Genomic DNA, 24,842 nt, shown 5'->3' on the forward strand with positions numbered 1-24,842 from the left:
CAACTCTACCCAGGGGTCGGTAGTACCTGCAACTCCACCCAGGGGGTCGGTAGTATCTGCAACTCCACCCAGGGGGTCGGTAGTACCTGCAACTCTATCCAGGGGGTCGGTAGTATCTGCAACTCTATCCAGGGGGTCGGTAGTATCTGCAACTCCACCCAGGGGGTCGGTAGTATCTGCAACTCCACCCAGGGGGTCGGTAGTACCTGCAACTCTATCCAGGGGGTCGGTAGTATCTGCAACTCTATCCAGGGGTCGGTAGTATCTGCAACTCCACCCAGGGGGTCGGTAGTACCTGCAACTCTACCCAGGGGGTCGGTAGTACCTGCAACTCTGTACTGGGAGGTTTATTACCTGCAACTCTGCATCCAGGGGTCTTCAGAATCTTCAGCTCTGGGGGTGGGATGGCATCTGTCGGCTCTGTAGGGGGGGGGCAGCTCAGTATGGACGGGATAGTACTTGTAACTACCGGGGGTGGGGTGGGGGAGGTTAGTACTTGCAACTCTGTACCTAGGGAGGATCGTTAGTACCTGCAACTCAATACCCAGGGGGATCAGTAGTTCCTGAAACTCTGCATTCTGAATAAATTGCAATACGACCTAGATAGTTTGTTCCTTTATTTACTACGAAATCATGCATACAAATTATCTAATTTACATATCATTTGCATATTCTTTTTCATTACCAATCAACACATGCGTTCGCATGTGATTATTTCCAAACACCTTTCACTCTGTATAGGGGGTCGATAGTACCTGCAACTCTATCCAGGGGGTCGGTAGTATCTGAAACTCTGCATTCTGAATAAATTGCAATACGACCTAGATAGTTTGTTCCTTTATTTACTACGAAATCATGCATACAAATTATCTAATTTACATATCATTTGCATATTCTTTTTCATTACCAATCAACACATGCGAACAGTCTGCAATATCTGCACAAAATATCAAATAAAATGTTAGAAAGTGATTTATTTGTGTGACTGAGAACATTATTTGACTGAATGTGGTGTACTGTTTGTCGTGTTAGTGAGAATGTGACTTAATGACGCAATAACTTTACTAATTCTATTCCTGCGTGAAAATATCATGCACAAATTGAGCAAGTCAAAATCTGATAAGAATAATAATATTGACTGTTTCTACTTGACTGATTACTGATGATACACAGTCTAATACATATTTGCAAACATACTTTGATAAAATACATAAACTATCTCAACAGAAAACAAGATGTCAGATAATTGATATAAGCACTCCTATGATTAACCCTTTGGATGCCAAACTTTTGATCAAGATTTGAAGCCAATAGCAAATTATGTTTAGTTCAAAGTTACAAAACAAAAATACATTACAGGCAAAATGTTGCATCCAGATTTTGGAATAAAAATGCACTCAAAATATGTACGCTGTATTTGACACACAGTTCACGCGACAATGTAAACAAAAAAACAAGCAGCCTGTTGGCTGAGATAGCTCCGCTGTTAGCAATGCACATTTCAATTAAAGAACAGAAGATATCATTAGAAAATGAACAATATGCATAGTATGTATAGCAATCAGACTTAATATCACTTTTTACCAAAAATGACATAAATATTCATCAAAATTAGAGAATTGAGGATATCATCACAAAATGAACAAATCTGAGAAAGGTCCACATGTAGTAACTATAAATGTAATATCAAAGCAATTGGACTTGCAATTGGACTTGCGGTTTTTAACAAGAAGTCGAAAATATCACTTTTTACCAAAAATTACAAAAATATTCACCAAAATTAGAGAATTGAAGATATCATCACGAAATGAACAAATCTAAGAGAGGTCTACCCCATGTACATACACACTAAGTATCAAAGCATTCAGGCTTGTAGTTTTCAAAAAGAAGTCGAAAAAGTAAAACATTGACACGGACGCCGACGGACAATCACTCATATGATAAGCTCCGCTCGACAAAGTCAACAGCGGAGCTAAAAATTCTTTGTCAAAGTAGACAACTTTCACAAATCAAAATTTACAGGAATTTGCCTCAACTATTAGAACACAATTATAAAGTTTTTATAATACTAATTTTAAACAAACTTCAAAAACAGACAACTCTGGATGAGGGACTCTTCCACTGATCCACAAGTGTCCTACGGGTGTCTGTTTACAAAAGGTGAAATTGTAACGAAGAAACACTATATATGGATACATCTACAGCTGTAAGTGTGTCTCTCTTGATAACTTCATAAGTGTAGATCTATGACAAGGTACACTCAGTATGGCTATATCTATAATTTCAACAGGAGATCTATTGGTACCACTTCCATAAATCTGAAACACCAGAAACAAATAGAAATCAGTGTTCAATAAATAGTTATTAATTTATTACAATCTAATAGTAGTTAATTAACAGTTTCAGATAAATATATTCACCTCTGTCATGTCATCAGTGATATTCCTGGACTTTTTGCGCCAAATCGATCCTGTTTATACGCCTTAATAATAGTTCCAAAAACTCTGTGTTGTCAATTCTGATTTTACACTGTTGACGTAACCAATCAAACACATCATATGCAGTTGTCTTCTTCTCTAGAATCCCTTTTGGTATCAGTCCACCGCCACAGTTATGTTTTAATAATCTCAAGTCATCTGTAAAAAAAATCATTTAATTATTCATCAAATTACTGGTACACACCACTGTGAAGTACAAATACTACTGATTTGTTGTGATGAATGAAATGGTGACTTCAATTAAATCTACTTAATATATGATGAATCTATTCATAATTTAATATTGAATCATGTGCAAAATCTGAAATGAAAACAAAATGTGATTTAAAGATTACCTTCCCCCATATCAGAAGAGACATCAATAAGCATTTGATTGAACTTGTCCTCACCAGAAACTCCTTCATTCTTGGACGAGTCAATGTCTCCTGTCATAAGAAAAATACATCGGATTACTCAGCTTGGGTCAATGACACATACATATTATAAATACATGTACCACACTGCATCATCACATGACTCAATTTATATTCATGGTACTAACACCACAATAAAAGGTCATGGTCATATGATGAGAGAAACCAGACAATTTGAAGTTATCACATGCAATCCTGAAATTGATATGGAGAATCTGAAACTGACTTGCAGGAGGCAATGTTCAAGTCATACTACAAGCAGTAGTTGTATAGGAGTGTAGTGTAATACATATATACCTTCAGTATTTATAGAGACGGTATAACCATCAGATGTGTCATCGTCAACTTGTATCCTATAATAGTATGTAGTCTGGGATTGTAATCCAGGATCCTTGTAAGAACCAGTCTTAGCCTTCACAGTTTTGATTTCAGTCCAGTTAAGTTTATCTACAGATCTCATAATAAACCCTGATGTCGCTTTACCCAAGTCCCACTCAATAGATACACAACCAGATTTCACATCTAATTTGGTGATGACAGGTTGGCAATCTTCTCCTGAAAAAAAACAAATACAGAAAATTACAGCAAATAAGATGGATGATAGGTTTATGTAACCAATATACATGTTTATTTTTTATTAACACTGCTGCTAACCAAAATTATATATATATATATAGTTGTTAAAATATAAACAAATAATTAAAATTATTCTTTATATACATAAACATAACTATTGATGAAATGAGCAGAATTCACCATATCATAACTGTCTTTTAAATATAAATATCAATCAAAACAAAATACTAACCTGAAGATTCCCAGAAGGACCAATCAGACATATACATTAGATTCTTATGTAAGCATCGTTTTTTGCGATGTTCAACACAACCATCATCTCTGTCTTTTCCATCAAGTGTAATTTCTGGGTTAACATGTTTACCACATGGACACTTCAAGCATGGCATGTATGACAAACCAGGGTTATATCGCTTGATAAGGTCATTCATGTTGTTTTCCACATATTCTCTTACTTGTGGACCATAGGATGATTGTAATTTCACAGCTCTGCTTCCTGCTGGTTCTGTCTTCACTGTAAGGGTGATGTCAGATTCTCTCTTCGACATGATGAGGATATGCTTCTTTCCAATATCAAACCAGGCATCATTATAGAATAACTTGGCTTCTGGCCACTTCTTGATGCATCTAATGACTAGCTGGTGGAAAAACCCATCAGGTAAATAATTACGAGCAAAGTGGAGGTATAGAGTAGGACCTGATGTACTATGTAAAGGTGACAGTAGACGATTTTCTGGTTCTGATTCAAGAAGGCATGCCATGTAGTATTCGGTGACCTCTGACCCTGATTGTGGGGAACATGGGTAAATGATATCATACAGTTGAAATAGTCGAAGTAGGATGTCTTTATCTTCTAGTCTGTTGTTCTTCTTTAGGACCCATTCTACCAATTCGACATCAAGTTTCCCGTGAGTGGTTAACTTGTCATACAGATTGCAAATCAATTGGTGGAGAACCTCCTTTTGCTCATCAGGGAGTTCTGGTATGTGAGTGATGAAAAGTCTCAACAAGTCAATGAACCACTGTGGACTGATGATGACATCATTACGAAGGTCAGGATCATCTGCAAAGTGTAGGATATCTCGAATGCTGTGGAAAAATTTCAGCACGTCATCAACTTCCTGTTTAGATAAAGACATAGATTCACCAACCTCATAGACCTCAGCCAATTTCATTACTGGGCGTAGATTTTCTTCAACCACCTTTTGATTCAGTAGAAGCTCGAACTGCAACCAGTTAAATGAAACTTCATGACTGAGTTGACAAACAAGCTCCTTTATTTTATCCTTGAGAGACTGCAAAGCATCATTTGGGTTACCTCCTGGTGAAGGTGACTGCAAAGGATCACTTGGGGCACCATCTAGTGAAGGTAACTGCAAAACATCACTTGGGTTACCAGCTGGTGTAGGTGACCGCAAAGCATCACTTGGTTTACCGGCAGGTGAAGGTGACTGCATAGGATCACTTGGGTTACCGGCAGGTGAAGGTGACTGCAAAAGATCACTTGGGTTACCGGTAGGTGAAGGTGACTGCATCGGTTTGTTGCTGATAGGAATTATTGGCCATGCAATGTGTACAGCAGCTTCCATACTCCTCAAGAAAGTTTCTAGTTCCTCTTTTCGTTGCTCCATCGTTTCCTGAAACATATCATTTGAAAACAAATCATAAATTCATAATATTGTAACACCAGGAACAATTCATGTTTGATTACAAAAAAATGAAGTGTCTGGGCAGACAAATTAGATCCACCCAACAATAGGATTCTTCTATTTGTTACTTACAAGAAATATGTTCACAAACATATAATAAAAGAGTAGTATTAAATCAGAGTAGATGGTGTACTCATGTGATTATACAAAAATGCAGAAGTACACCTTAGATTTGGCGATGAATTGATGTTGTAGGTCTCATTGTGTACAGGGGTGTGTACTTAGTCAAGTACACCACTCAAAAAATTGGGCAAAAAACAATTTGTGTTTTACCAAGTGCTAGTACGTCTTCTTTGACTGTGCTTGATTTTGCCAAAATTCTTGTTGCAAAAAACTTTTTAGGAATTTCCAAAGGCATTGTGGTAACACAATGTGGAAGTGATTTATTTTCGACACAAAAATGGCACAAATTCTTCTTAAAAACTGGTAATTGTCATTTTTTGTAAGGTGAATGGAAAATGAAATGAAGTATTTACCATGGTTCGTGGCTGTAACAGTCACTGTTGACGTGTAGGTTTATGAACAGTTACCATGGTCTATGTATTCAAAAGATATTCATGGTGGTCAATATCCACACTGTATTATATAGTTTTTATGACAGTGAAATTTGGAGCATTTTGGAAGTGATGGGTGCAAAACATGAACACAAAAATAGAAATACCCAAAAGGTTTTGGACTGTCAGTCAAGCAGGGTCGGTATGCACTGTAATTCACTCGCCAAAACAAAGTTTCTACATATGATAAGAAAATTGTACAAGAAATCATTTTAAATAACAGATAATATACATTACCTTTGATATTAAATCAATCTTTGTTCCAATAACAATGACATTTTGCATTATGCTTTTCAGATCTTGGCCTTTTTTAGTTGTATGTGAATGTATTGAATTCATCCATCCATGAATATACTCTGAGAAATTAGACAATTTACAAAGGTTACAAATGTCACAGAAAATAAATAATAGTAAATTAACCAACATCATGCATGTTATGTCCGTGTGTAATTATGAAGCATATACCAGGACATGAGAAAATACAGTTAATTTTGATAACGAAAAAACAGGTAAAGACAATTAAGAAAGACTCCATAAAAATAAACATAGTTGAACTCTGGTGACCTTGTCCTTTGTTATATAATATAATTCCCTTTATCATAGTTTGTTTCAATATAAATATGCAGTGTCATAATTAATTTTGAATACAAACAAGTTTTGGGGTTGAACCAACAGTGGGGAATCAGTCTACCGAATGTCCTTAAAAGCTGTAAATATCTTACAAAAACATTGGTGCCTTATTTGTTTAATTATTTTAAGGGACATAATTTCCAGCTTTCTTCAAAGTAATTCAGATATTTTAGTATAAAAACAAATGTCTCATTGAAAAAAAAGTGCTGCATTTAGATGTGAATAGATTCATAAAACATGCAAGATAACAGAAAATTTTAGCTGGCTTTAGTACAAGTATTTTGTACAGGTGTCTGTCAAAAATTAATGATTCACTGAGACAAATATGAACTGCCTCATTGTGACTACTGTATTATATGAAAAGTAAAAAAAACACCCTTTATGAATAGCTATCATGTTGCAAGCTCTGCTTTGTATGCAAATCAACTTAAATAGTTAGTTGGTGTCCAGTGGAGGGAGAAGTCAACAGTACTGTTGCCTCCTGAGAATCTACATCTTCAGACACTGCAATCTTTGAAGTGCGTTTTTAAACTAGTATTATAAAAACTCTATCATTCTGTTCTAATAGCTGAAACATATTCCTGTGAGTTTTCATTTGTCGAATGAACTGTTTGTCAAATACAGAATACATATATTTTAGAATAATTTTCTTTTTAAAATGTAGATGAAATATTTTGCTTTTAATGTATTTTTTATGTATTGTTTTTGATTTGATAACTTTGAACTAAACAGATTTTCTATTAGCTTCAGATCTTGATCAAAGTTAGGCACCCAGTTCATAGGAGTGCTTATATTGATTTTCTGACATCTTGTTTTCTGTAAAGATTTTATTGGTAGGTTTGCAAATGTGTATCAGACTGTGCAATCCTTCCATGAGTTGGTTTTGAAACCCAGTATGGGATTCTGAGATACATTACCAAGGATATTATTACAAGATAAATCATTTGCTTCATTGAACACATACAACAATGCATATTTCCACTGAGATCAGTGACCTTTGATGTGTATCACCAGTGATCAGTCAAGTAGAAACAGTCAAAATATTTTATTAGATTTTCTCAATTTTTGCATGATATTTTCATACAGGACATCTGTTGTTCAAACTCAGGGAAGACTTTATACTGATGAATAAGGTGACCAAGTTTGATAAAGTTTGGAATAGAATTAGTAAAGTTATTATACACACAGTAACAATTATTAACGACGACGACAACAACGACAACGCCGGACAACATTTTCCCCTTAATATACCTTTCCCTTCCATCTTTGATGGTACGGGCAAGGTAATAATAAAAACATTAATTTTTTACTCTTTTATATTTAGTAAAATATGTGTGGAATATTTGAAACACATAAACAATGAGGTGCATTGTTTCCATTTTGGTTTATCAGTTGGTGAGAGGTTCATCGCTGAATGGTTCTAAGAGTTTTTATTCTGTTAATATGAAATATTCACACTAGATATGTGTAGTTACCCTTCGAAGACTCAATTATTAACAATTTATTGAATATTTATGAAGAAGTTATTTCATCAAAAATATGCATAATATTTGACAGACATGCATCCAAATTACACTCATATAAAAGAAGTGTATTATTCACTTGAACATGTGCTATAATGAAAGCAAGCTTTGATCTATGTAGGTCAGACTTTCTCTTTGCCTATCTGTTCAACAACAAGTGGATAGAGTTCTGAAAATGTGCTATAATGAAAGCAAGTTTTGATCCATGTAGGTCAGACTTTCTCTTTGCCCATCTGTTCAACAACAAGTGGATAGAGTTCTGAAAATGTTCTGTAATCAAAGCAAGCTTTGATCTATGTAGGTCAGACTTTCTCTTTGCCAATCTGTTTCACAACAAGTGGATAGAGTTCTGACTCTTCAACTGAGTGTATACCGAGCAATGTCACTCGAGTAAACATCCAACTTGCCCTTGTATGAAAACCATGATCAGTACTGAAGGGCAACACAACCAAGAACTCCAAATCTGATGGTAAGGCCTGTAATCAGGTCAGTCAAGCACTGTTAATAAAAGGCATGCTTGCACAAGCAGTCTCGTCCCTGACTTATTGACAGTGAATCTCACAATTCTGTGTTAATTCATGTAAATACCACAAATGTTGTTTTGAACACATTGCATGCATTTATGGAGTATGTACCAGTGTTCATATCAGGTTCCAGCATAAAGTCCATTCTGGAGTTCATTTCTGCCATAGATTATATGCAGTTGTGCACAGATCCCATACCAGTGTTCACATGTGGTATGGGTTCCAAGCAAAAATGTATGAAACTTGTTTTGTGAACCCTGTATGCTCATATGCAGGTCCTGGTAAAAACATCACATAAACCAGCCTTGGACCAGAGGTGGCATCTAGAACTCTTGCCATCACATTAACACCACTAATTCACAACCAACTGTTTTGTGAGTATCTGCTAGCTCCAAAATTATAGAGACTGTACTCAAACCCTTGTTAGCTGTTCCTGGCTCTTAAGGCATCACAGGAACTGAGATCATTGGAGTACTAAATTACAAACTCTGAACTTTTTTTTAATGTTTTTTAAATGTTTTTGTGCCAGGACACTGATGACTTTTTTTTGTTAGTGCAGGTACTAGTGCTGACATATAGTGCAGGTACTAGTGCTGACATATAGTGCAGGTGCTAGTGCTGACATATAGTGCAGGTACTAGTGCTGACATATAGTGCAGGTACTAGTGCTGACATATAGTGCAGGTACTAGTGCTGACATATAGTGCAGGTGCTAGTGCTGACATATAGTGCAGGTACTAGTGCTGACATATAGTGCAGGTACTAGTGCTGACATATAGTGCAGGTACTAGTGCTGACATATAGTGCAGGTACTAGTGCTGACATATAGTGCAGGTACTAGTGCTGACATATAGTGCAGGTACTAGTGCTGACATATAGTGCAGGTGCTAGTGCTGACATATAGTGCAGGTACTAGTGCTGACATATAGTGCAGGTACTAGTGCTGACATATAGTGCAGGTACTAGTGCTGACATATAGTGCAGGTGCTAGTGCTGACATATAGTGCAGGTACTAGTGCTGACATATAGTGCAGGTACTAGTGCTGACATATAGTGCAGGTACTAGTGCTGACATATAGTGCAGGTGCTAGTGCTGACATATAGTGCAGGTACTAGTGCTGACATATAGTGCAGGTACTAGTGCTGACATATAGTGCAGGTACTAGTGCTGACATATAGTGCAGGTACTAGTGCTGACATATAGTGCAGGTACTAGTGCTGACATATAGTGCAGGTACTAGTGCTGACATATAGTGCAGGTACTAGTGCTGACATATAGTGCAGGTACTAGTGCTGACATATAGTGCAGGTACTTTTTTTTTTTTTTTTTTTTTTTTTTATTAACACTTACACATTCCCCGGAGGGATTGGCAATGGTTACAAAAGTTTAAAAAGGAATAAAAGGTTACAAAACAGAAAATAGATAAGAAAAAAAAAAAAAAAAATCTAAGCTAATACATTACAGATAATAGCTAGTATAAAATAATGATACTACGATAGATAGAAAACAAAATGCAAAACTCAAATAGTGAGAGAAGGTTGTCACTGGGGTTGCTGTCTTATTTCAAAACACTTTTTTAGGTACCTTGCTACGGGGAGTGTTAGGCCACTGTTGTTTAGCAAGGCTATGAATTGAGTCTTTAGCGGCAAATTTTTAAAGTTTTGGATTATAGTTTTTGCTATTTCGAATAGGACATTTCTTTCGGGGGTATATCTTTTACATGACATCATGAGGTGATACTCATCTTCTACTTCATTTTTATCACAAAGGTTGCATAATCTATTAGCAAGGGGTATTCCTTTGTGTCTGCCAGTCTCAATTTTCAAGTTATGGTCACTGAGGCGGAATTTAGTTAAATTTTCGCGCATATCAATGTTTTTCAGGGTAACAAGGTATGTTTCGAAAGCAAAATTGTTTTTTAATTCTCTGTATGTTCTTAATTTATTTTTTTCATTTTGTTTTGATCGATTGTCATTATGTAATTCACTTTTCCAAGTTGATATGAATGATGTTTGTATATTTTTGTTGATTTGTCCTAATTCCCTTGCAGTTAGAGTTTCATCGCTGTCGATCAGGTAAGAATGGTTGATGTTATTTAAAAGGGAATCAATATTGGTGTACCATTTACTGTTAATTTCTTTATTTTCTTGGAAAGCTAGTTTTAGTAATGGATTTGACGAGTTCTTTATACGATTAAAATATTTTATCATTTGTTTTTCGATAAAAGTCTCCAATGGGTAACGTCCAAGTTCGCCGTATAAACCCATTGTTGTAGTGTTTTTGGATGTACCCAAAAGAAAACGAAGATAATTTATATGTACATCTTCAATTGGTGATTTTAGTGAAATTTCATCTCCCCATACATCACTACCATATGTGAGAATTGGTCTGATTAGTTTATCAAACAGAGAGAGTGACAGTGGTATACTTAGATTTTTGCCTGTTTTTCCCTTTAAGGAAAATAAGGCCTTTAAAGCTTTTCTTTTTATGCTTTTTAGGCCTTCCTTGAATTTTCCATTAGCGCTTACTATTAATCCTAGGTAATTGGTTGATTTTACAGTAATTAACTCACAACCTTCAAAGAAGAAAATATCATTCTCTAGAAGTCTGTTTGATCTGTTAAAGATCATAGTTTTTGTCTTTTCCGTGTTAACAGTTAGATGCCATTTTTTAGTGTATATCGATAAATTATCAAGGCAAGTTTGTAATCCTGTTTTTGATTCAGAAAGTATTACAAGATCGTCAGCATACATTATACAGTTAATAGGTGTGTTTTGTAGTTTGGGTGGGTCACATCTAGGTTTATTAAGGACATCTGGTAAATCGTTTATGAAAATGTTGAATAGGGTTGGGCTTAAGTTACAGCCCTGTTTTACTCCCACCCTTGAAGTGAAGTGTTCAGTTAATCCTTCTTTGCTCTTAACTTTATATTTTACCTTACTATACATATTTTTTATAATTTTATAGATTTTACCCGATATTCCAAGTTTTAACAATTTAATATACAACCCCTGATGCCAGACACTGTCGAAGGCCTTTTTTAGGTCAACAAAGCACGCATATATTTTATTTGTATTTTTACTATTATTTTTTTGTATTTTAATATTTTCTTTGTTATTGGCAGTGCTGCTATTATAAAGATATTTGTTAATTATTGTCTTAAGAATGAAGATATTGTCTGTTGTGCGTCGATCTTTTCGGAATCCGAATTGCTTGTTTGAAAGTATGTTCTTTTTTTCTAAGAATGTGGTTAGTCTAATGTTTAGAATGCTTGTAAATAATTTGCCAAGGCAACTAGAAATGGCGATGCCTCTATAGTTAGATGGGTTGGATTTGGAGCCGGATTTGTGGATTGGTATCAAAAAACTGAGGTTCCAAGAATCTGGAAAGTGGTTTGAATTAAAAATTATATTAAAAAGCTTATGTATGGCTTTCAGTAAGTTGGCTTGGCTGTGTTTTAGCATTTCATTGCAAATTTTATCTTGACTCGAAGCTTTATTATTTTTCAATAGGTTAATTCCTTTTAAAATTTCATCTTTTAGAATTGGACCGTTCAAGTCAGAATTAAGAGCCATGTGTTCTTCTTTGTTCTTTAATTCAGTAGTTAAATCGTCACTGTGGGATGTGGAATTTGCATTAAATAACTTTTTAAAATATGATAGCCATTCAACTGGTTTTATATTGTTATTACACTCGTTGTGCGATTCTTCATTATTCATTTCACGCAATGTTTTCCAGAATTCAGAAGGGTTTTCTTTTGAGGTTTCAAGTTGGTTTAGTAGTAGAGCTTTTTTTTGTTTTTTCTTCTCTTTGATGGTTTTTTTGAACAGTTTTCTTGTTTGGAAGAAACGACCACGTATATTTGGGTTTTGGGGAAATTTTTCCAGCAAATTTGAAAGGCTTCTCAGCTCTTTTCTGATGGACCAACAATCTTGATCAAACCAATTTTTCTTTTTTTTCTTCTTTTTTTTCTTTATTTTGGGGGTGATTTTTTTTAGACTTCTGTCTGCAATGGAGGTGATTAAATTTTCAAAGTCAATAATTGCCTTGTCTGTATCATTGTCACTATAGGATCTGTTAAGATAATATTCGATATCACTGTTATGTAATAGCTGTGATGTTTCAAAATGATGTTTTGCTTGGTTATCCCATATATATTTAGATGGCAGGGGGTCTAATATATTTGTTTTTGGTGTTTTATTTATTTTGAAAAGACTATCTTTTATTGCGTGTATGGACAATGTTATTAAACAATGGTCTGAGATTAATGAGAGACCATGTACTTTAAAGTAATTAATTTTATCAAATAATGGTTTAGAAGTAATAGCAAAGTCAATGGTACTGCTACCTCTTGGTGTGTGGCATGTGTATTTACCCATTGAATCACCCATACTTCTACCGTTTAAAATGATTAGGTTGCAGTCAATGCATAATTGAATCAGTTTCCTGCCGAATTTGTTTACACTGTATGATGAGTGGACATCCATGTTATTTCGTTTCCGAAAATTGTCATTGATATAATGAGTTGGTAAGGGGAGATGCTGGTTTTTACTGTCATCGACTACATCATCTAAGTTGCCAATTCTACTATTAAAATCACCTAATAGGATGATGTCACCTTCAGATGAGAATTTTAAGATGTCTTTTTCTAAGAGACTAAATAGGTCAAGATCTTTGTTTTTATAAATAAAGGAATTTTCAGGGGGAATGTAAATACAACCAACAAATAGGTGTTTGTCTGAATTGAGTATTGCTTTGTTGATTTTGCACCAAATAAAGTTATTTGTACAGCCTTTAATTTCAGTGAGGTGTTTTTTATATCTATTTCTAAATAAAACAGCAACCCCTCCCCTCTGTTTTTTAGGGTTTTTAACACATTCATTTCTGTCATGGCGAATCATGTCAAAATCATCTAAACTACCTGGTAAACTAAAACTACTGCAACTGCTGAGCCATGTTTCTTGAACACACACGACGTCAAGTGACGTGATGTGTTTTCTGAAATCAATATCTTGCGATTTGTTGCTCAAGCCATTAATATTCCAACTGCCCAGCCTAATGTTAGACATTTTGTAAATAACAGTTGCAAAAAGGAAAAAAGGTAAGCTGCATATAATAATAATAAAAAGAAGAATAAACTGGAAATGCAGCTGATAAAAAAAACAATGGTAACAAATTAAAATTTGAAGAAAAAAAAAACGATTGGTAAGTACTACAGTGAATATTTAGTTAGTAACTTGGGGCAATGAAGAAAAACTTTCCTATGTGTATATCTAAAAAAAAGTATGATAGATGAAATACCTTGTCATGTCATTTACTTGTACATTGGCTTTCGATTTAGAATGAGTTCACAAAGTCTATAAATTTCATGAATTTTGAGTACTAGTGCTGACATATAGTGCAGGTACTAGTGCTGACATATAGTGCAGGTACTAGTGCTGACATATAGTGCATTTTGCCACAGAAGTCATAGTCATGTTCTCTATCAAATGACAATATTAGTGTGCTATCCCCCAAAGTCGCATTAGTTAGTGAATGAATCTCCGTCAGTGGAATTGGCCTTCCCATTGAGTCTGTGGCACACTCACCCAGGGTAGGGGTTGACTTTTTCGATGTTCATTCTGAGGTAGGATTTGAATTTGGGTCTACAGAACGTGAATCTGATGCGGCAATCGCTATACTACAAGTGAATTCATTTGTCAGCTTAAGTTTGTTTCATTCAGAATGGCCATGCTACGTTTTATTAGGTTGTCATACCAATGCATACCTACACATACCAATATACTTTGAATGCCAATTTTTTTTTTTTTTTTTAAAGTCTGAGATATATTCAAATCAATATCTCACCACAGACAATGATTAGTAAATACCTAAATTCGTACCTCTCACAGTCTTCTGTTTCTTCTTCTTCTTCTTCTTTTTCCCACCATCACCTTCAAATTCATCAGGGACTACATCATCAAGTTTAAGAGACAAATCAACTACGAGAATATAAACTCCCAGCATGGCCATGAACATCTAGAAAGTAATTCAAAATATATTGTATAAATTAATATAAAGACGTACGTCAGTATAAATGTTGTATTGAAATGAAATCTATCCATTTTGAATTCCATTCAATGAGAATCACATGATTCATGAAATAAATTGCTATCATGGTAGACTATATACACTACATGATATGATGTCAGATATAGGAATATAAATGTGTAATTTGGATTATACATTTTACTACGAATACAGCTATTGTCTGAAGGAAGGATAATAAAAAATATAATGACTGACCTGATGAGACATTTCATAGACTTGTTGTCCTGCAAAATCTAGCAGGGTGACATCAAAGTCTACTGCATCTGTGTTTTCTACTCGTCTTATACGTTCATCAATACGTCTTAGCTTTTTAGCTGTTGGGCCATCAGTAGATTCTTGCTGACTCTCTTCTCTATCTATAGGAGCCGTGATCGTCCGTGATGTGCTTCGAGTAGTATGAATACCTTTATTTTTGGATTTATCACTACGTGCTAGATTGATAAGAGGAATATACCAAACATGCAAATTATGTGATATGTAATGATCAGAGCAAGCAAATCGAAGAAATCACACATTTTTAGTAAATTAAATGCAAATTAGTGAGTGTGTGAAGGAACTAATTGGTGTTCATCTCAGACCATTTTGCTAGTATTCTTTCTTATCATAAAGCTTGCATTTAGTTGGTTTTGCATTTTTTCTCATTTCAGTTTATACAATCAAGTCTTAAGCATCCACTCATTCTGTAAATGCTGATTATATACTTACATTCCTATCATGGTATCTTCACTATAACAATTAGATTAATTAGCAAATATACCAGCGTAGTCTGTTCATACACTAAAATAGCCACAATTCAGCCATTTTTGTGTCTGAACAATGACATTAAATGTGCCTATTATGTGAGGTATATGTGTAAATTGTAAATGTGATTGGAATATACATGTCTATGTGCTTATATGCACACACACATATTACTGTTATCTCTATCAAAAGTAACAGTTATGTACAATTGCATATAACTGGTAGCATTATAGAGTATTAGCTATTTCCCAAAGCTACTATGATTTGTTCTTGTGTGTGTAATGTTGTATTGATATGTAAACATACAATATTAGCATAATATCAGTAGGTACTTAATTGTGTTGTATTGATATGTAAACATACAATATTAGCATAATATCAGTATGTACTTAATTGTGTTGTATTGATATGTAAACATACAATATTAGCATAATAGTAGTAGTAGGTACTTAATTGTGTTGTATTGATATGTAAACATACAATATTAGCATAATATTAGTATGTACTTAATTGTGTCATGAATAAGTGAAATGTACAGATGCAATATACAGTAAACATACACAAATACGTACCTGTATGTTCAATTGTCCAGTTGTCTAGATCTAAAACAAACATATCACCGCCTACTGTACTGTCATAGTGTTCATCAAATGGCTCGCCAGCTAGGTTCATTTTTGTGGCTGTTTTTCCAGCATGACAAGCTCCAGCCATAGCCACATAAGAACGGACCACTACAAAATAAACATGGTAGATTATATGGTTGTTGCTATGGCAAATGCAATTGTTATCAACTTGATACAAACCATATATATACCTAAAAATGGCACTGGTTGCATGTCTCTACCTGTAACAGTGCTGCAGATAGAACAGTTATGCATATTCAAAAGGTTAATAACCATATATGGTCCTCTAATATGTTAGTTACATCTCTTGGCAAATATCTTTAATATTTTACTGGTAGCATATTCATTTTTGTAGCAGTGCTCATGAAATTACAGTTATACATATTAATGTTGAAAACCAAGAATAAGTTAATGATGAGATGTTTACAGAAACTTTTCAACTGTATTCTAGATAGTGGAAAATTTCCTGCAACCTGGAAATCTACGATTCTTGTTCCACTACACAAATCAGGCGACAAATTAAATCTTGGTAATTATAGAGCTATTGCATTAACAAGTTGTCTCTCAAAACTATTTACTGGCATAATGAATCAAAGATTAACCACATACTTGGAAGAAAATAAATTATTTACCGACATGCAGTTTGGCTTTAGGAAAGACAGGAGAATGACAGACGCAATTTTCCTGTTAAAAACAGCAGTTGAAAAAACAATTTATAATCAAAGAAAGCTTAGAAAGAACTCCCATGTGCTGAGAGTATTGGAGACGCATTAAATATAATTCGAAATTACTTAGCTGAAAACTAATTATGCAAATCAGAAAATTAATATGAACAGATTTGAGTGTAAAACTAATGAGGTCTGCGCAATGTAACAAAAACTCTATGTACCAAGTTTAATTGAAATGTGATTAGAACCGAAAAATTAAGAATTATTATGCTTATTAGGGAATTAATATGAACAGATTTTTACCCCAAACTAATTAGGTTTGTACATTGTCCTAGAGCATCTTTGTACTAAGTTTCATTGAAATGGAGTAATTAGTACTTTAGATGTCAGAGTGAAAGCTTAAAATTGGTTAATTATGCAAATTAGGTAATTAATATGTACAGATTTTAATCCACAATTATCCAGGTCTGTCTATTGTCCTACAGCATCCATGTACATTCATTGGTATGTGATGTTTAGTACCTGAGATATCAGAGTGAAAGTTGGTTAATTATGCAAATTGGGTGATTAATATGCACAAATATTTATCGGAAACAATCAATCTCTGCATAGTCCTTGAGTATGTAAGTACCAAGTTTCATTGAAATGTAATGCTCACTACATATATCAAATGCTGAAAATTAATTAATTATGCAAATTAGGTAATTAATATGTAATGATATTACCATAAAAACTATCAGGTCTGTGCAGTGTCATATGACATCTATGTACCAAGTTTCATTGAAATGTGATGATTAGTACTTATATCAAATGCTGAAAATTAACTAATTATGCAAATTAGGTCATTAATATGTACTGATATTACCATAAAAACTATCAGGACTGTGCAGTGTCATATGATATCTAGGTACCATGTTTCATTGAAATGTGATGATTAGTACTTGAGATATCAGTAGAAAACCCCAAAATTGACTAATCATTATGCAAATTAGGTAATTAGTATCCACGGATTATTACCAAAAACTAATCAAAACCTAGCATTAGTTCAGAGCATGTATGTACAAACAGTGTTCTCCCCAGACTCTAAGCCAAGCATCGCGGCTAATTTACATAACAATACATTTGCATAATTTTGTTTGCATAATAATTAGTTTCCCCAACAAACATTTTAACTGAAATAAAGAAGAGATACATATCTCATATATTTTTTATCATTTACATTCATTGTGTTTTATGTGTGTATCAAGTCAAATAAAGTTTGAAATAGAACAGGAAAGAAATGGAAATACTTATAGCCAGTCAGTAAATATATTGTTTATCCGTGGAGGTAACTGGTTCATCATTATTTTGTGTACAAGTACAGTCAGTTTTAGTGCCAATGTTACTGTCAGTTCATACGACGGGGGGGATTTGTTTGTTAAATTTGTAAAATCTGTATGAAGAAATTAATAAATCAATAATGACATTTTTTTTCTACAACGGCATTTCAAAACTAAAGTCAGCGATTTTTCATTGATCTATCTATTATTTGTGTAACGCTACGATCACCGTAACATTGTCAGCTGACGGCATTGCATTGAACGGATATTCACCGCTGCTGTTGCGATCATCGGTCCCTGACTTTTTTGTTTAAAAATACACAAACTTAGAATGTTTGCTTAATTAAAACGATTCATTGATGATTAACTAAGAAATTACATCAAAATCGCCAACGAAATGTTGTTTTTAAACATCGCGGAAAAACATGCACTCTGCGCCGCCATCTTTGTTACCTCAGTCAAAATCTCCGTTGTAACCCAGCATGCATCGGTTGTGATGTCACTACATGCGTTACGTCGCCTTAGGGTGGCGTTCCTCGGTAATGACGCACTATGAATGAGGTATTTCTAGAGGTCAGGGTTCGTTTTTTCCTTGTCCGTCTCGTTTGCAGTTGAATAATTTTTACTTCGATTTATTTACAGTTTTTTTTCCCCGATGCGACTTAATTTCACTTGTTTTTTTAATTCTTTGTAATTAGTGACACTGGCGATGAAGTAGTAAAAACGCAATTAATCGCAGTGCAGCAACTCGGGATAGACCATCCCGACGCAATGGGCAAATTATTACTACCCTAGTATTTTGGGTTTGCCTGCTCCGCACCCTTGATAGACTTGGTAACTTCTTGTAGACTTCCGTTTTTATCACTGTTTTTGTAAGGCTAACTATGTACAAAGGCGAGATTACCTTTCGATCAATACATGTTATTGTTTTAAAGATGTGCTAGACGAGGCTGACACTTGTAAACAATACAACGTGAATAAGCATCGCGGGCAGGATTTCAAGGATCGCGGGCGAAACAAAAGCAACGCGGCTGTTTGTCTAAGCGACGTGGGCCCGCAGTGCTTGAAAGGCCTGGGGAGAACACTGTACAAAGTTTCATCAAAATCCAATGAGTGGTTGTTTAGATATCAGTGGAACAATCATGGAACAGCTAAAAATCAGCTAATTATCATGCAAATTAGGTAATTAATATGCACGGATTTTTACCAAAAACTAATCAAATCTGCGCATATGTTCAGAGCATCTATGTACCAAGTTTCATCAAAATCCAATGAGTGGTTGTTTAGATATCAGTGGAACAATCATGGAACAGCTAAAAATCAGCTAATTATCATGCAAATTAGGTAATTAATATGCACGGATTTTTACCAAAAACTAATCAAATCTGCGCATATGTTCAGAGCATCTATGTACCAAGTTTCATCAAAATCCAATGAGTGGTTCTTTAGATATCAGTGGAACAGTCATAGAACAGCTAAAAATTAGCTAATTATCATGCAAATTAGGTAATTAACGAGCATGGATTTTTACCAAAACCTAAGCAAATCTGCGCATTGGCCCAGAGCATCTATGCACCAAGTTTCTTCAAAAACCGATGTATGGTTCTTGAGATAGCAGTGGAACAGTCGGACACACATACACACATACACACAGACACACACACAGACACACTAACTGCAAAGACTCCCATTATGTGCTTCGCACATGGGAGTCAAAAATCTAGCAGTTTGAAAAAAAATAGTGTAAATAAAATTTTTTGCCAAAAAAAATTCAACAAAATAAAGCTCTAAAATATTCACTAAAAATACAAGATTAAAAGAAAACTCCATCACATGACAAAATGGACAAAACTTTATGGTTGACATGAAAGCAATTTGTATGATGGTTGGAGAGAATTTTTAAAAAAAATATGATTTGAACAAAACAAGTTAAAAATAATGATAAAAAAATCACTAAAAATAGAAATCTGAAGAAAATGGTACCACATCAACAAGCTACACAGATGACCGGCGTACGTACTTATAAGCTAAATATTAAGTCATCAGACTGAAGGTTTTTGAGAAATTGACAAAAATGTAAATTTTTAGCTTTTTTTAACCCAATTTGCAGAATTATAGACAGATCCATGAACAAATTTCAATTTCTATCCGACAGGGTACCTTCATACCAAAAATCAGACCAGTGGTTTTGGACGTAATGCTTAATGCATTAAAAGGAAATTCATGATGACTCCAGACCAAATGCTCACTCAAAAAATAAACTTAGAACAATAGAATATTTAAAACAGAGTTTAAATTAGAAAGCTACCTAACTGAACTCCAAAATATTGAACTGTGACTAATTATGACAAAATTCAGATGGGGAACCATTGCCTCAAAATAGAAACAGGCAGACATACTCACACTGCAGTGGAAAAGAGAAGTTGTAATTTCTGTACCAATAACCAGATTGAAAATGAATATCATTTCATAATGACATGTTCAAGATACCAGACACAAAAGAATAGCTTATTTATTTGACAGCAGAGAAGAAAGTGCCACACTTTAAAAAAATTGAAAATGAAAACAAATTCATAATGTTATTAAATAACAAATAAATGCCTATCCCTTTGGCACAATATATTAAATTATGTATGGAAATAAGGCAGCAACACCTCCCCTAAATTTATCGCAACAACATTATTATCATTATCTCATTTTTTTTATATTCTTGTTTTCACCATTTAATGTAGATTAATATACACATTTTTATTTGGCTTTTGTTGCAGTCTTTGTTATTATTTTAGTTCTAAACCATTTTATAGTTGTAATTTTGTTATCGTTGATATTTTGAATTAATCCATGACATTTAATTTTGACATTACGGTAACTCTTTTACATACATGTACTAGCCCAATGGTTATTCTGAGAACTGCAACTTGTAAGCTTTGACTATTATAGCTAATCAAGTTTCTATATATGTGCCACTGTAACAATCATCATATGTGTAGATGCTAAAATACAAGCCACATCCACAGTTGTAGCCTGACATGTAAGTATGGGTGGCGCCCTCACCGGCCGAGTAGCGTCAGACCCCACTTATGCCTGACAGAATAGTGTACGTCTCGTCAATCAATCAAGATCAATACTGCGAATTTGCAAATTTTAAGCCTTCTTGCAATGAGTTTCAATGAATATTCATATTGGTAGCCATGATAACACTGTATAGAGGGCGCAACTCACACGACCTTGTCAGGGTACAACTACAGACTGTGTCTTTCCTGTGAAGACACTCACTTTTAATCAGGGAGACAAATTGTGTTTACATTGTCGAAAAAAATCACAAATTTGCCAGCACCTTATCACACATTATGTTAACAAACAAAGAAACTCACTCATTGTCACTATCTGACATTCCTGCAATTTGACCGGTACTGACAACAAATCGATGGAGGAAGTGAAAAACTACATCATTCTGTCAGGCATATGTTGGCTTTGGAGCAATGTGGTTGTTGCATTGTATCATTTGTATCATTGTATCTAATACAGATTTTACAGTAATATGCACAACATTAAATCAACACAAACCAGGTCTGTGTCAGAGCACAAACAATTGTGTGTGTATGAAAACAGTTTTGAACGGTTTTATCAGACTATCTATTAAAAATACGTTTAAAATCGGCTTACTGTATGCAGATTACCCATGAAAAATGAGCTTAAAATTGGTTATTTGATCCAGATTAGATATTTATGTAAGGATTTCAACTAAGAACTACAATTAGGTTCCATAAGACTCCAAAATGTAGCCATTCTAAAACTACAATTTCATATTAATTATTTGGTGGATTTTCATAATTTATACCGGTTTAAAAAATTTGATTGCTAGCATCATTCTTTGGTTCTCCAAAATTACATTCATCACAGATTTCTTTTCTTGGACCAATGGTTCAGGACTTATTTAAGCTAATTTTTGTGTTTTATTTTAAGTTTGATCAGTTAAGATTTCACCATCATATGGTATTCTAATTTTAAAACTAATTATTTTAATTCTGTGTTTTATAGCTATAAAACATTGTGAAAACCTGAGGGATTGTGTTTCAATAGGAATTTTGGTTTTCTATCAACAAATGATTTGTGATTTAATCAAGAATTCACTGTAATTTGGGATTCTATTTTTTTTAATTTAAGGTATGTGGTTATGAAACACCTATGTACCAAGCTATTCCTTATTTTTGTTTATTTTTTTATTTTTATTTACTTGTTGCAACTCCCAATGGAAATTAGAAAATTATTCATAGCAAAAAATTATAAGCACAGGTTAGTTGGTGAGTTACATCACCATTTTATGAATGATTGGTAAGATATTTAAAAGAAAAATAAAACTGTAAATATGATGTAAATTTGATAATTAATGGATATTCTGAACCATGCATAATCCCAGAGAAATTATGTCATAAGTTTCATTGCAATCAGAGAGTGGTTCTATATCAGCGAGTGGAACAGATAATAAAACAAATGTGATATCCTGCTACCAGTAGATTTTTTTTAGCTTATTTTTTCCGATAAACTAATTTCTTCGGATATTACAAGAACATAATAATGGACTAACTACAGATTAGAAAAATGATTAGAGGAAAGTTAGTTGCCATGATATTAACTCATTTTTTACAAAAAAGTTCTAAATCTCAATAAATACCATTCACTAAACAAAGGAAAATACAAAATGTGACCATGGCTAATTTGCAAAAAAAGAAAAGTGGAAATAACCTACCAATCTGTTGACCTTTGTTGAAACATCACTTCAGTCATGTTCAAGTTCAAGAACACAAATCAAAAATGATGACAATAAAAAAAAAACATTCCAGAGGAACAAATGAAAACAACTGATGGGTACATTATACTAGAGTCAAATCATTAAGAGAAACTATGATATACAAGAACACAACTGTTTAGGGATGTGACATGAAAAATAATTTTTGATTTAAATACAATTTTTGATTTCACTTACAAATATTGGTAGGTAGGTCCCTTGTACTGTGCTGGAATTCTCTATACTCCGATTACCTACTCGTGTTTACAAACTGTAACGTGTCATGATCAGTTGGCACTGATACATGCATATAGTGTTTTTGAACTGGCACATGTCAATATTGTCATCATCAGTTGTTTGACCGAGTTCAAGTCACATTGTGAGCACAGAACTTCTGATCAATGAAATAAAGGTTTGACACTGACCTCATAGTCTCTGTTTTAGGATAATGGTTGCAATTCTTGGATTTAAATTGATAAATCTCAGCAACTATAATCCACTCGCCAACGAACGAGTCTAACGCAAACACGTTGATTACACATTCTATATTTTTAGCCCAACATTCGATTCACAATTTTATAAAAAACACATTGTAAAATTCAAAATAACTTTCACTGATATTCAGACTGCCTGTGCATTTCATTTTTGACAATGGCAATAGCTAAAACCAATCCTTGATTAAAATAAAAATTCGGGTTTTCGGTTGGTCACGTGACCATTCGGGTCCCCCCCCCAACGGGTCTTAAATTTTTAAATTTCACTTTTAATTTTTTTTTCGCATTTTGAAAAAAATATTCAAATTTGGTCACGTGCTAAAATTTTATTTATTTGTTTACCAGGTTTTGTTTACCAGGATTTGTTTATTCATGATTTGTTTATCTATTTATGTTTACCTTTTCTTTTAAACACTTTATCAAATAGTTTTCTGATTTCCGTCTTGTTGTTACTAATCCACACATCTTGTTCTAAAATACCGTCTATGACGTCACAGGTGAACGTATCCAGATTCTTTAGTCTTCTCAAAGACACGGGTAGATCTATCAATGGGTTGCCATCCAGGGACAGTGATACTAGTTGTGAAAGGTTTCCAATGTTATCTGGAATTGTTCTCAGATTGTTGTCATGTAACCACAGTTCTTTCAGGTGACGTAAACAAGAAATATTTTCTGGAATTTCTGAAATATTGTTTCCATACAGCGATATCTCCACAACATTTCTACGACTTTCATGAAAGACTTCACTCGGAAATTCACGTAATCCACAGTTATTAGCAAAGTAATACAAACCAACACCTGGCCACTCCACCCACTCTGGTGTGCTTGAAGTCATGATATATCAGTGTTGCTATAACAACGACCACAACAACACTAATCACCAATTCCACACATTCCACCTAAAAATAGAACATAATGACGTCATTACTTGCACGTGATCATTACACTGTAGTCTGCCGTTTTGAAGACAACACAACCTGTCGGCTCCGTTCGCAAATACTCTCAAAATCGCGTGTATAAGTTGATATCTGACGTCATACATACATTATTAGGTAAAGTAGAGTTTTCTGATATTTATTAAACACTCACAATTTATGAATAAAACATATTTTATAAAAAAATTGGAAATTTAGTGTCTAAATATTTCCTGTTCATTTTTTGTGTTTTTTGCGCATGCGCAGTAGGGTGGTACGTCCGCTGTGTTGAGAGAACTTCGCCGAATTTCACGAAATTCTCAGTATTACCAGATTCAATTTTGTATTTCATAAATACAGAAGCATCTCTGCTAACACTACTTGTAAAGTTTGTTTTCATTTTCACTGAATTCGTTTTATATTCTGCGCTGTTTGAGTTTTATATTACCGTGAGTGCGAACAAGATTTCGCGACGTAAGTCTGACAGTGAATTTCATTCCAAAAATGTGGAATATTGTGGTTTGACTGACTTCTTGTTACAATGTATTTACAACAACATAACCTTCGAAACAGCTGTGTCATGACCTAGTCAGTGAAATTTACAAAATAAACGTATTTGCGTTGAAAACATCACTGACAGTTTGACAAGCATTCCAAATATGGTGTCAATAAACACTCACTGATTTATGTACATAGTAGTATCAACTCTGACATGTTTGTGAATATAGTGGTTGTATTTAGAGTAGGTCTCTGAGTTTGAAATGTGAATAGGTAAT

At 34.2% G+C, this 24,842-nt stretch overlaps 1 protein-coding gene across 1 annotated transcript; it reads right to left on the reverse strand.

The window, feature by feature from the left end:
- Positions 1-600: 600 nt before the first annotated feature.
- LOC146729938 (uncharacterized) lies at positions 601-23,917 on the reverse strand. The gene is made up of 10 exons (XM_085494712.1): positions 23,552-23,917; positions 15,832-15,990; positions 14,714-14,949; positions 14,311-14,446; positions 5,988-6,106; positions 3,720-5,124; positions 3,209-3,466; positions 2,834-2,923; positions 2,421-2,636; positions 601-2,318 (listed from the first exon to the last, which is right to left on the reverse strand). Exons 2-9 carry the CDS (start codon positions 15,968-15,970, stop codon positions 2,434-2,436), a joined length of 2,586 nt encoding a protein of 861 aa, XP_085350838.1. The 5' UTR covers positions 15,971-15,990; positions 23,552-23,917; the 3' UTR covers positions 601-2,318; positions 2,421-2,433.
- Positions 23,918-24,842: the final 925 nt, after the last annotated feature.

The sequence above is a fragment of the Saccoglossus kowalevskii genome, chromosome 20 (genome assembly GCF_978046115.1).
Source record: "Saccoglossus kowalevskii chromosome 20, keSacKowa6.1, whole genome shotgun sequence".
Lineage (NCBI taxonomy): Eukaryota > Metazoa > Hemichordata > Enteropneusta > Harrimaniidae > Saccoglossus > Saccoglossus kowalevskii.

Coding starts and splice junctions, on each gene's coding strand:
- LOC146729938 (XM_085494712.1), bottom strand. CDS start 15,970: ATGGCTGGAGCTTGTCATGCTGGAAAAACAGCCACAAAAATGAACCTA. Junction 5,125..5,987: donor AGATTGATTTAATATCAAAG/GTAATGTATATT, acceptor GATATGTTTCAG/GAAACGATGGAGCAACGAAA. Junction 2,637..2,833: donor CTCTTCTGATATGGGGGAAG/GTAATCTTTAAA, acceptor TTTTTTTTACAG/ATGACTTGAGATTATTAAAA.